General features: G+C 31.4%; 1 protein-coding gene across 1 annotated transcript; it reads left to right on the forward strand.

The window, feature by feature from the left end:
* The first annotated feature begins 1,329 nt into the window (after positions 1-1,329).
* spz4 (Spaetzle domain-containing protein 4) lies at positions 1,330-12,130 on the forward strand. Its single transcript, XM_033349212.2, has 6 exons — positions 1,330-1,532; positions 2,864-3,039; positions 4,997-5,152; positions 5,350-6,123; positions 8,067-8,189; positions 8,989-12,130. The coding sequence occupies exons 1-6, from the start codon at positions 1,503-1,505 to the stop codon at positions 9,227-9,229; spliced, it is 1,500 nt and encodes a 499-aa protein (XP_033205103.1). The 5' UTR covers positions 1,330-1,502; the 3' UTR covers positions 9,230-12,130.
* The last annotated feature ends 1,383 nt before the right edge of the window (positions 12,131-13,513 follow it).

Raw genomic sequence — 13,513 nt, forward strand, 5'->3', positions numbered from 1 at the left:
ATGTTACACATAGTTGTATGTACAGTTGAAATGAATCTCACGTAAGGTTTGAAATACCTAATAAAGGAAGAAACAATTGTCATGGGGGAAAAGGCGTTTAGAAATAGAAAAAATGTCTGGAATCTCAAATTAGAAATTCAAAAAGAGAAGAGACGTGAGGTCAGAGAGGGACGCACGATAGCACGATCCATTAACCTTCCTCAAACAACTGATCGCGAGCCAAAAGATAATGCTAAAGAGAAAGGATATAGTGACATGTCCGAAATCCCACGCAAACGGTGGCCCAGAGCGAAAGAAAGAAAAAGCTAGTAGTACCACAGATTCGCAAAAACGATTAAGTAGCCGATATTGCGCCAGATTTCACCAGTTTCGAACAATATATATAGCTATTTCTGATGATCGCCTAGAACAATATTCCTCGATGTGAAGCGAACAATCAACGAGAGAGCAATTTTTAATATCTTTGGATCAATTAGAAAATTATGTTGCATTCGTGACCTGCATCAGTGATAGAAAGTTAAAAGATCATCATTGTTTTATACGCTAACAGGCGCTTCATTCAATACAACATCTTTATATGCTATTAGTTTTCTAACTACCCAAAGGATACGCTACTATTAATTAAATAAAATGAACATTTTGTCACAATTCTATTAGGACCATATAACAATTTAGGACATAAACGACCTTTCGTATTCTCCAAATTTATATTTATTGAAAGCAGTCAAATTAAAAACGATTTAACCCTACGCCCCTTTCTTTCTTCTTTACTTGACCTATCAACATTATACGCCGATACTTTTGTAGAATTTGGTTGACTGTTATATTATGGGTGGGATGAAAGCCTTTGAGGTATTGCGGTGGTGCATAATTAAGAACGATCGGGAAGAAGCACTGCGCTAAGGCTAAAGGCACGAGATACGCGCTATTAGCTACCTTTCTCCTAATTGACCGAGCAAGAAGAGGTCTGTTGCGCCAGCGCCTAGGAGGGCCCTTGCTACGTCACTGCGGGGCCCCGTGACACACATCAATGGGCCGAAATGTAACGGTACCCTCCGCGGTGACCTACTCACCGGGTGACGCGCGCTCTCTCTTCCCCGTTCCTTCCTCCTTCCTTCTCGTGTCTTCTCTCTTCCTTGCACCCTTTCTCTGTTCGCCTCTATCTCGGTTGCTTCTCGGTCAAGCGAGCGTCGAACGCGAGCGGTTCGCTGTTCTCTGCTTCCCTGCTGCTCTGTACTTTTACCGAGCGAACCCGAACCCCTGGCATTGCACGCGACGCCGGCTGATTACACGGTCAGTAATGAAAGCGTCCTCCTCGCGCGCGGAGGTGCTGTCATGTAGCCGCGAACCACCGTACCGCCTGTCCCTGTCCTTTTTTACGCCGGCAAACGTCCTGTCAGTGAAAACGGTTTACGTCTGCAGACTAGTAGCGTGATCGCCGATTAATACTCTTGGACCTCGCTCGCCGGTCCAAAGCTTCGAATTAACATCAAACGCGAGTTATGAATGTGATTGTGCATCTCGTCCTCCAGGTGAGCGTTACTATATGTTTCACGTTTTAAACTCCTCTGTTCGTCGCAAGGTTTTACTAAGTCCAGTAATAAGTATACAGATCCCGCATGTTTATTCCTTTATTTGTAAACGTATGTTACGGTAAGCTTATACCCTTAAACTATGTAAACGTGTATTATCGATGTCCAGTATGCTTTCCTATAAGTAAAAGCTTTCTTTTAAAGAGCTTGAGGAAGCTTATATAACTTCATTTGAACATTCATAACATAGAAATTATAATAATAGATTGGAAACATGTATTATCACCGCAAATCTGTGAAGTGAAATGCGTAAGATGTATTGTCATGATTAAAGCATTCTAAGTATTCTTTATACAAATTGTCGTAAGGGAAAAAGAACACTGATACTGTAGTCGGAATGATCAAATTTACATTAATTGTACATGTTACTAACAGATTTTTCAGAACGTGACACGATATTTTTGTATCTTATTACTCTTGGGAAGGGGGTGATCGCCTCTCTGGATCGGATTATCTTGAATACAAATATGTATCTTGTAGGTTTTCTTAAATCAATATATCTTTTGTAATTGTTATAGATAATTTATAATTGCGTTTCAAAAGTACCTATTGAATGAAAGAATAATTTCGCGACTGATATATATCATGAATGTATAAAGAAATATGAAAGAAGATGTAAAATAACTATTCGGAGAATCATATCAATTTTAACATTTTTCTATTTTATCAAAGAAATGAGAAGGTCAACATTATCAAAATATTTCAGATCTGTAAATGAATAGAAGATACAACACTTAAAAAATAATAAAGGATAGATTTAAAATTATCCTTATGGTAATTTTTTCCTACATATCAAAATATTACTTAGAATGTTATAAAATGTATTCAACTGGATTTCTGCTGTAGATAAACTTTCAGAGCAAAAATTTATGTAAAGAAATTATTGTACCTAGTTGCCTTTATCCAAATGATTATCGGAGAATAAGTTCTATTATATTTACTATGCGTTTATTTACTCTTTACTCTGCATAAAAATACATATTATGATGCATTCTACATCTTATCCTTCCTCCTCAAAATAGAAAGTTTCAAACACATACTTAAGGTACACCCGGTAATATTCGAAGCATGTATAAAAGTTCACAGAAGAAACATAGTCTATGACGTAGTTCGAAATCGAGGAAGTAGTTAGATTAATCGATTAAGGAATAAACAGATATAAAATTACTAAAACCTGTTCCTTTTAAATACATTAAATTGCGTTTAAGAATTTAGAAGAAAGCGAGGCAGCATACGTAAGTGTATCTAACATTAATTCGATCTTTGCGTAGGTGATCACATATCAGCTTGTAAGATGTCAAGGAGGTGGACCAAGCACCTTTGGATATGACGCATCCTCGGCTTGCAGTAAACCATATTCTAGAGCTGGCCGCGCAAGATTGGTAAATCTTCCTTGTGATTTTCAACAGCAAAACTGGTGTACAGTAGCTGGTAGCTCTTATCCCTGGTAAGCCAATAAAATCATTTGTCCAATGAAATACTTAAATAAACCGATATTAGCTTTTAAATAGTTCTTTGTGCAATATTACCGGCTTACTGACAAATATACAGAACTGAAGATTTCCAATTCAGATGTAACTTTCAGACGTATATTATATTTAATATATTTCATGTATTAATTATAATACACTTAACGTGTGATACTAAATGTATTTTATTTTGGAAATCGAAGTGATGTTATGTACTTCATATATTGAACAAAAAATTGTATTTATATTATCATGATTTGTGGAAGAGGATAAAGGATCTTAAAGAAGAAAATCATGAATCATGATTGACACATAAAATTCAAATTCGAGGATCTGCAATAATGTCCAGAAATTAAATAATCAAACACCAAGAATTTTAGTGTACTAATTAATTGGATCACAAACTGATAATATCAAAAAACGAATATCAATAAAAAGTTACGCTGAATTCATTGGCAGTAGAAAGTTAATTGACAATACGGCCAGAGACATATTCTGGGAGTTTCACTATTCAAAGGTATCATTGCTGATCTGAATTTTAAGCAGGACATTGAAGCTTCAATTATTAAAATCCTACGTGACTAAACTGTGAGAGTATTGAGGAAACGACGTACTTTTACTCTCGACAATGCGTACACAAACTTGACATGCTATAATTTCGATGGTACAAAAGGCTCCAAGCGATGACAACTGCGTAAAATAATATTCATTTCATTTCACATTTCATTCCTGATTTAATAAATTTGTTATATATGTTCAACCTCATTGACACAAATAGTTAATATTGTTTGTTGTAACTATGTGCATCGTTTAACTGAATTTTAGTTCAATTGAGCAGATTTATTAAACGATAATAAATTGTTCGTAAATTTTAACTAAAGAAATTAGAAAAATTAAAAATTAAATTTAAGATTAAAAGAATAAAGAATTTTGTTTGGTAAAAAGCAGTGGAAATACATCAGGTGTTTGAAATATAAATAAAGAAATTTAAATAGAACTTCTTTAAATAATAAATGATTTAAATAAGATAGAGATACTTAGGTTTCCAGTTTAGCAACTTTCACTGAATATACACATGTATATGTACCTCAAGGTTTAGACATTTTTATAACTAAATATACATATTTATATCTATAATAGAACTAAATATTGATAAAATACTTATAAGAAAATAAAAGTTTGCGTTGCGCTTGTGCATTGTTTGTTTAACATGTTAGGTTTAAAGACGTTAAAGATTACATATTGAGCTATAGTACAATTATGCATACTTTGTATGAATATAGTCGAAAATTGAAAATACATTTACGAAGATAGACCCACGAAAATACATCAACATATTTTGAAATAAATATTTAGACGCTTAACTGAATTATTTGAAAATATTTGATAATTACAGAATTTTTTCTTTAGAGAAACCATCATATGTATATAGATAAAAGAAAAGAAAATTTGTGTTCTATTCTATAAAGCCAATAAAGAAACTATTTTTATAATGTCATTTCTCTATTTAAGAATGTTCCCAAAATATTTTGTAACTTTTAGTAAATACTTTAAATTAATAATATATTAAATTAACAATAATAATAATATTTTTTATATATTTTATTATCTATTAATCTTAAATCACACGTGCAGTAATACATATGTACATACATGTTAGAAATTTAAGAATACTATACGTTTCATATATTACTCGACGTGAAAGTAAAAAATATTGCTTAAATATTATTGAAGAATAACACTTAGATCGAATATTTTAGTAGCAAGAGAATCGAAATTTTAGTATGAGTTTAGACTACAAAATCCGTATCCATATGAATTATAATATACCTTAAATTTATCAAACATCAAGATGGTAAAAATTCTTCTAAAAGTTATCACCGAAATCAATATATTAGAACGAACTATCTGAAGATATTTATTATATAATTTTAGGCATGCGGTTCGTCGTTTCGTGCAAGAAAACAAAGGATTAATGAGGCGCATGTATGGCGATGAAAGGCATATCAATGTATTAAGAGCCGAATTCGAGAGAAATGACATCGAGTTAAACTACGACGATTATTACCAGCATCTTGCTGACGATCATAGGTAAGTTTTTGAAATAAAATAAGTAGTGATAATAAATATTATGTAATTAGGTACAACAGTATTTAATAAAGTAGACGAATGACCACTCAATTTTGTCCCTGACTGTGTATTTCAGACTTAATACATTTTAACGAATTTCTTTCTTAGTACATTGTTTTCTTATACAATGCGTAACCTATTCACGAACAATATTTTAGAAAATATCAGTACATGCACGACTACGAGTACTTCGAGTCCGAAGACGATTTGAAATTAAACGGCAATGAGTTCGAGGGACGAAGCTTTACGAGCAGATCCTTCAATGACAATGCCGCGAAACGGGTAAACAAATTTCCAAAATTAAGCGAATACACGAGGCCCCATTTCCGACCAACCGAGAAGACTACTACTTCAACTTCGACAACGACCACTAGCACAACCACAGCATCGACGACTACCGCCTCTTTTACCAAGGAAAAGACATCATCGACGATAACGTCAACTGCTTCGCCTACCCGTGAAACAACCACTCAATCCACGCCTTCGATAACGAGTTTAATAGTAAATAGGACAAATGAAGAAAAAGGAAACTCCGCGGACGAAGCGACGACAAGCTCTTACGCCGTGAAAGAGCAAAATTTCAGCATCAACGAAATTCTCGAGCAGATAGACAGAGTCGACGAGGTGGTGGGAGAAGCTGGCGAAGTCGTAGAGATCTCTGAATCCAGCCTCGATGAAACGTCGACGGTAAATTTGTCGGACACCACCGAATTTCCGGATGAAGTCGATGGCAGCGAAAGTCTATTTGCGACGCCGAAAGGAACAACTGTTCAGGACGAGACGTTGAGTTCGATCGACGAACAAGAGTTCAGGCCACGACCGGAATATCGACCTGCCATTAAGCAGGAAGCTTCGACTATGGGAGGACAGTTGTATCAGGACGCCGCCGCGAAAGATCAACAGGAACAACCGGTTTTGAAGCTTCGAGGAGTGTAAGTGTCTCTCGGTTTGTTTGCATTAGTTGTGAATTTATCGAAGGTGTTTCACTCTTGTTCAACACACTCCTAATACTTCCTTAACACTTGCCTATGATTAAAACAATAGAACGACATAAGCTGAAAACGCGAAATTATTTTTTAAGATGATAGAAGAGAACGACAAAATAGACAGGAAAAGGAGGAACGGTAGATCAATGAATAAATTTCTTTTAGGTAAGAACACGGTATTCGAGAACTATTTGTCACGTGCATCGTAGCCTTATTCTACACCTCGCATCGGTAAAAATCTGTAAAAGAAAGTAGACGCAAAATTGGCCTTGAGCTAGAAATTCAAAGTGAAATTTTTTGTTGCGTCGTATTCTACTCATGACGAGGACGAAAAGTCTCAAAGGAAGCGTAGGTCGCAACTTCTTAACCGTTCTCCTAGAAAAAAATATTAAAGTTCCATTAATTTCCCAGCTTGCTTTAACTGTAACGTGTTTAGATGCTGGGAAAATATCATCTATTTTCGTACGTAGTTACCCTAGATCTACCATTACATATCCCGTATCTTCATTTCTTTCTTTTTCTTCTTTTCTTCCTCGCTATATAAGCAACTATTTAAGCGGATTCACAATTTTATATTCCGGTCGTGTTTCTTCCTAAGACTACGCACCAATTTTAAACGACGAAAACATTGGCGAATCGGTCGATGATGGTGCTCTATCTCACACTGGTGAAATGAAATGTTTGGGTCGCGACGGGCAGTATGCAAATCTGCTGCTTGCTTATGGCCTCCTCGTTCACCAGTTTTGACCAATGAATTTCTTCCTTTGGGTACAAAATTACGTAAAATTGCGTGAAAGAAATTGTTCATCGTTTGAATGAATGGGTTATATACGTTGAACAATTGAAATATTGGCTCGAATATCGCTATCATCATCTAAAGTCAATGCACGATCGTGGAGAGAAACTTGATCGGAATGTAGAAATGCGAGTTTGAGACTACTTAAATAGCGAGAAGGAAAGGAAGAAAAAAGAAAGGAAGATATTGGATACATAATGATAGATCTGGATTAGATACTATTTTCCCAGCATCTAACTACAAAATGTAAACACATTATAACTAAAGCGAGCTGGGAAACTAATGCCACTTTAACATTTTTTTTCTAGGAGAAAGGTTGAGTACGAGAGAATGATTGAGTACCATGGTTCCTTTGAGACCTTTGATCCTCACGATGTGTAGAATACGGTACAACCAAAAATTCAACCTTGAATTTCAAGGTCAAGATCAATTTTACGGCTACTTTCTTTTACAGATTTTCACCGATGTAGAGCTATAGAATAAGGCTATGATGCTCTTGACAAATAATTTCTAAACGCCCTATATATATATTGATATGATCATTTATGTATTAGTTTATGTGATTAAGAAGTTATACTTATTAAAATCGAATTTTGTTACATCTTTATTTGCATTGCTATGAGTACAGTTATATTCAATACATTTCATATCATAGCATACTTATGTAGGTCATACCTACATCGAAGTAAGAGTCTTCTGCATAATGTATACCTAATCGATATTGTTTTAAAATGCATATAAAATATTTCTTATCTATTTATGGTAATATTTCTTTACTTATTTATAATTAATATGTAACAGTAAATTTATATTTTATTTTAAGAAATCACTAGGACGATTAAGGTTTCTTTCCTCAAACAGTAAAATCTCATTAATGATATTCATACTTTGTAAGAGATTTTATTAAAAAAAAAAAATAAGAATAGAGAAATAAGTGTAGAGAAGTGAAATTAAAAAATGCGCTGTACAATTTCACAATTATAGTCTGTTACGATTTACCTCTTGAACTTCGCGTATATAAGTGTATATGTAACAGATATAATCTAATCTGACAGTTATAATTTATCTTCTACATATACTAAAAATATTTCAGAAATGCTTGTCCTGTAAAAGAGGAAGTGGTTGCGCCATTTTGGGCGAATAATACCAGGGGCGAGGTATTGGCACTTTTGAATCTCTATCCGTTCGAGCAATACGTTCACTGGGAAAAATGCACGTGAGTATTATAATATCTTAACTGCTCTATCACTTCAAATTGTACATTCTAATTCATGCTTTTGTAAAATATTTGAAATATTTGTTAGTATAAGATAACACTAATTAAATACTTGTTGATATTATAGTATTACACATTACATCAACAATATTATACAATATCAACACTGTAACACTTTTAAACAGTTTTTCTAAAAATGTCATGAAAAATAAGTAATTATGGAATTGTGGATATTTATGCAAATTCATATTTTTATAAAAACATATAAAGAAATAGAACTTAAACAGTTTGGTTTATCTATCAACTATTACAATAGATAAGTGTAAAACTTTGTATATTTTATATATTTTTACGTATTATGTGCATTTTTAAATTTCCCATAAATGCATAAGAATCCGTGGTCTAGTAATTATAATATATATTTCCATCTGTTAGTTTATTATCATATCGTGTCGCTTTGAAAGAGAACTGTTTTGAAATCAAAGCTGTCCAATTTATTTATATTGATATGCATTTCATTCCTTTAAGTGGATCAATACACTTATACATGTATTTCAACAAATATTTTTCAGTTTTTCAGTTTTAATTAGTTCTTAAAACACTTGTAAAAGAAGACAGTAAACGTTATTATTCCTTCATATATTTTTTTCAAAATGCCGATAAAATAAACTCCATAGATCTCTTACAAAAACCTTGAAGAAAATGCTTCAAATAAGATATGTACCGCTTTAAGATTCTCATCTTCAGTAGCTTATTGGGATTATATGGGATTATTGACTATCATTTTGTTTGTTTAAAGACACGAAAACAAGCAGATGTACTGTCGAGATGGATGCAGATGCGAACAACAATACAGACTTCATCGGTTGTTAGCTTACGATCCGAACAACGAATGTCGTGGTATCTTCAGCGATTGGTTTAAGTTCCCCAGTTGCTGTGTTTGTCGCTGCTACGACTTACCTCTTGAATTTCGCGTAACATCGCGTTCGCCTCGCACGCAGAAACAACGAATTAAGGTACGACCGCCGCAAACTCGTTAGATATATTCAAAGAAACAAATTTTGTTTCGTCGATGTAATCCATTCTTGGTGTAAAATACAGCCTGTCACTCTCTTTGATACATGTCAAAGAGAATGTAGCAAATTTTACTTCTTCTATTTATAATACTGTTATATATAAAGGAATTATCAAAATTTATTTACTAAAAAAAAAAGTAAAATATATGACGTCACAAATCTTAAAAGACCTTGACAACAAAAAAGATAATTACTTTCTAAGTCACTTGTTCCGAATGCTTCGTTATTTTATTACATCGTAAAAGGGTTAAAGCAATTTAAGTAAAAACGGCGGCCTATTAAATATTAGGAAAGAACTTTTCACTATTTCCATCACTAGTTTAATATGAATATTGAACATTTTGTAAATAATTCCATTATCAAATTTCATACCATCATTATGATGAAGTATTTCAACACATAGGATAATGCTGGGACGCATAGAATGATAGGATGACATAATTTGTTAATGCGATTAAGAGGGAGATAATCTTTCATGCAGAAAGAAATAAAGTTTTAATAAAAAGATGAGTAACTGCAGCTACAACGAATATTAATATGAAAATATTACTCCTTGACTCCAAAAAGCTTTGTTATAGAAGTACTGGGCTTTCTAGTCGATTATATCATAAAAATTTTTGCAGTACGAAGGGTTAAATTAAATTACGTCGAATCGTATGTGTATCAAGTAAATTTTCAAAATATTTTTTCGTAAAAACGAAACAGTACAAAACAGTACATATGTTCTCTTTGCATGAAGAATTTCGTTCTTTTTCGTCTTAGTATGATTTACACTGTTATTGTTATTTCATGTAATAAGAAACATACTGCCGTAAAATTTGAAAGAATATGCATTAATGTGTGTGGTTTGAAAATTTACGAAAATTTAATGGCTCCAGGCTAGTCAAGAAATTTAGTCTTCGTTATTGTTATTTATCACAAGGAAGAAATTTTCTCCCATACAATTCATTTGCCATAGCCATTTAATGTTACGTTACTTGAAATATATGTAGTTTAATGTAAATATAAACGATTGAAATGAAAAAGTATAATCCACGAAAAAAAACATTATCAACACAATATAGACTATCATTCCTTTTAATTGTTTTACAATAAAACTCAATTGTCGTGAATACCAATTGACACGATTGATAGATGTATTACATTATGTTTCTATAGATATTTACACGTAAAAGTCACTAAAACTCGCTTAAGCAACGATAACTTATAAGAAGATACGATATATATACAATGAAACGTCTGAAGGTGAAAAAAATATTTGTCTTGGTATTATACACTTGAAACTAAATTTTCTTTTAAACGTCTTAAGAAAATACAATATTTATATTAGGTTTCTATTAAATTGGTAATATTATGTTTTTAAAGATTCTTCTTATACGCGACACGAAAGTTCAATTGTATTTATATTTCTTACAATAACATGTATATACAACTTGGAAAGAAATTAGTAGATTCTTTCTATCAACGTTTTACTGAACATTATTCTTCAGAAGTAACGAAAAAAATACCTTTAAAGGTTTTGCAAGATATGCATGTATTATTATTATTAATCAATATTTAGAAACTATATATCTATTACTTGTTACCGTTAATTTTATCATTACTTAATCATTTTAAAAAGTACTTTCAGATCGAACACGAATATTTAAGAAAAATTTCTTTACCGATGATTTATAAAACACCTCTTTCCATATCTTATTTTATAAAATATACATACAACAATGATTGCTATCATAAGTAAGAATCAAAATTTATGTTAATGCTTCATCATTTATAGATTGTAATGTGATCTTAAAATTCTTGTAATGTTTCGAAAACTTTGAAAATTAATGTAATGCTACTGAAAACTGTCGGCCATCTAAAATACTATGTTAAAATGCACAAATTTTCAAAACATTTTTACGTAAGTAAAGTAACAAATAACGTGGATTAAAACACACATATGTTGTTCAAATTAAATTCATATTGCCATAGTTAAACAACGCTCTAAACGCTAATATGTAACATCCTGGTTAAAATATCAAAATTATTTATGGTAAAAATAATTAAAGAATAATAAGTGAAATACAAATTAGCATAACACGAATAATACATTGATAAGTATTATAATACTTTATGTTTCAATATTACAAAAAGTGGACGAAATCAGATTATCATTAAGTGAAATGTTTTATTATTCTATGAATTAGTTTTTCATTCAGTTGATTCTGTAGCAATTCTTTTATTAAAATTGTATATGTTCAGTATAATGTTTTTTCTTCATAGTATCGTTTATAGCATTTTCGTCCCAATGAGAAAAGATAATTAATTACATAAAAGCACTTCGAGATACAAGCAAATACACATAAACACATTTATCTAATATGTATACATAATATCGTATTTAATTAATTTATTCGTTATTATAATTGTATCGGTTTTAATACCTATATTATAGCGACTTTAAGGCTTGTTTAAGATGTTTGTTAGATAATTTGTTGCAAGATACTATAAAAAGATAAGGCTCGTGAATAAAGCTATATAAGCCATGTTTTCGTTGCGTTTGTCGTTAATTAATTTTGAGTACTAGATATTACATACCTGATCTTAGATTATATACATTCGTAACATGTAGCAGACAATGGTAATGGAGCTTTGAAATGCAAAAGTTTTGTAATACTAAATCATATAACATTGTTACCCGTAATTGTTAACATCCAGTTAAGAATGTAACTATTTATTTAGCAAGTAATTACATGTTTTATGCCAAAAGATTAATGTAAAAAGCTTTTCATTCGTTGATTTTGTAACCATCGTAAGAAATCTGGGTCGACCTGATTATATATGTATCGATGTTAATTTACAATAAAGAATAAATACATTATAGTATGAGCAATTTAATTCAGCATACAATTACAATTTCTTGTATAAGTAACAATCGAAAATTAGAATTTTCCCAATGGAGTAAAAGCAAATCAAGACTAACGATAACAGTAGTTTCTAAAATTTGCATGAAAGAAGTTATTAACAAAAGGATAATTTTTATTTAAATGAAAGAAAGTGATCACTAAATCTTAAAGAAACTCTTAAAAAGTTAAATGATTAAAAAATATTAGTTTTTAAATGTTCTGATTACGAATAACCATTATAAATGATCAAATATTTTTGGTTACTAGCAACCATTATCGATGAAAGACTTCTGTTTGATTATCAATAATCATTATCGATGACGAAATTTGTTTTGGTTCTGTACTTCCTCTGTCGTTTTGATCCCCAATCATCATTATCGATGGTGGAATTCTTTTTTTGTTACTGATAACCGTTATCGATGAAAGTATTTTCTAACTTACCTTCAGCCACTGTCAGTTTTTATTGATATTAATGATAAGCAGTACCTACCTACTCTTTTGTGTACGTATAAGGCCCTTACGTAATTTCACACAAAAGCTTTGAAATATTTTGATTATAATGTTATAGATAATAAGAAAATTTCAAATACAATAAAATTTTGTTAAATTTCATATACATGTATATAAATATATGTATATGTAAAATAGTAATTGAAATAGTTCATAAAATACAAAGCAATACCTTGTGAATCAGAAGACACTTCTGTAGAAGTTCAAACAATAGACAAGTTCTCAGAGCATTAATATTATGATCGATTTGTATAATATCATTAAATTTTATTATATGTCACATCACTGTTCTGAAATTGTCTTTAATTACATTGAAGTTTCTTTGTATTATAACTCGTAGAAATAGTTTCTACACAAATGATTATAATTGACAATATTTACTGATAATTTGATTTATACTATAATTAGGCTTTTAGATTTATTCGTTCACATAATTTGTTTACGATATACAAACTAAATCGAACAGTTTGGCTACACTTTTAGCTGGTTCAGAAACTTCACTTGTTAAAAATAAAACTGTTACGTTCGATGTAATTTTCATGCTCTATAAAAGAAGGATCATAAGTCTATTACTACACTATAGTAGTTCAGACTACTATCATGAGTAGTTCAGAAATTATTACAAGTTTACATTCTATTTACATTCTGTAAACTTATTATCTTAAATTAACAACCTTATTTTATTTTATAGTATTCTTATCACAATCAATAATATCGATTATATGACCTATTAAGAACCTCAAGACCTCGAGTTTAAAAAACATTGCTGTTCAACACAATATTTACATGCACGAATAAAAATAACATCACGTATCATACTAATTGCTTCAGAAAAGTGCTACAAAAGACA

Source organism: Bombus vancouverensis, chromosome 3 (assembly GCF_051014615.1).
Source record: "Bombus vancouverensis nearcticus chromosome 3, iyBomVanc1_principal, whole genome shotgun sequence".
In the NCBI taxonomy this organism is placed as follows: domain Eukaryota; kingdom Metazoa; phylum Arthropoda; class Insecta; order Hymenoptera; family Apidae; genus Bombus; species Bombus vancouverensis.

Bases quoted from the DNA above. Each gene is read 5' to 3' on its own strand.
- spz4 (XM_033349212.2), top strand. From the start codon at position 1,503: ATGAATGTGATTGTGCATCTCGTCCTCCAG. The intron at 1,533-2,863 runs GTGAGCGTTACT...ATCTTTGCGTAG, and splicing joins TTGTGCATCTCGTCCTCCAG to GTGATCACATATCAGCTTGT. The intron at 3,040-4,996 runs GTAAGCCAATAA...ATATAATTTTAG, and splicing joins GCTGGTAGCTCTTATCCCTG to GCATGCGGTTCGTCGTTTCG.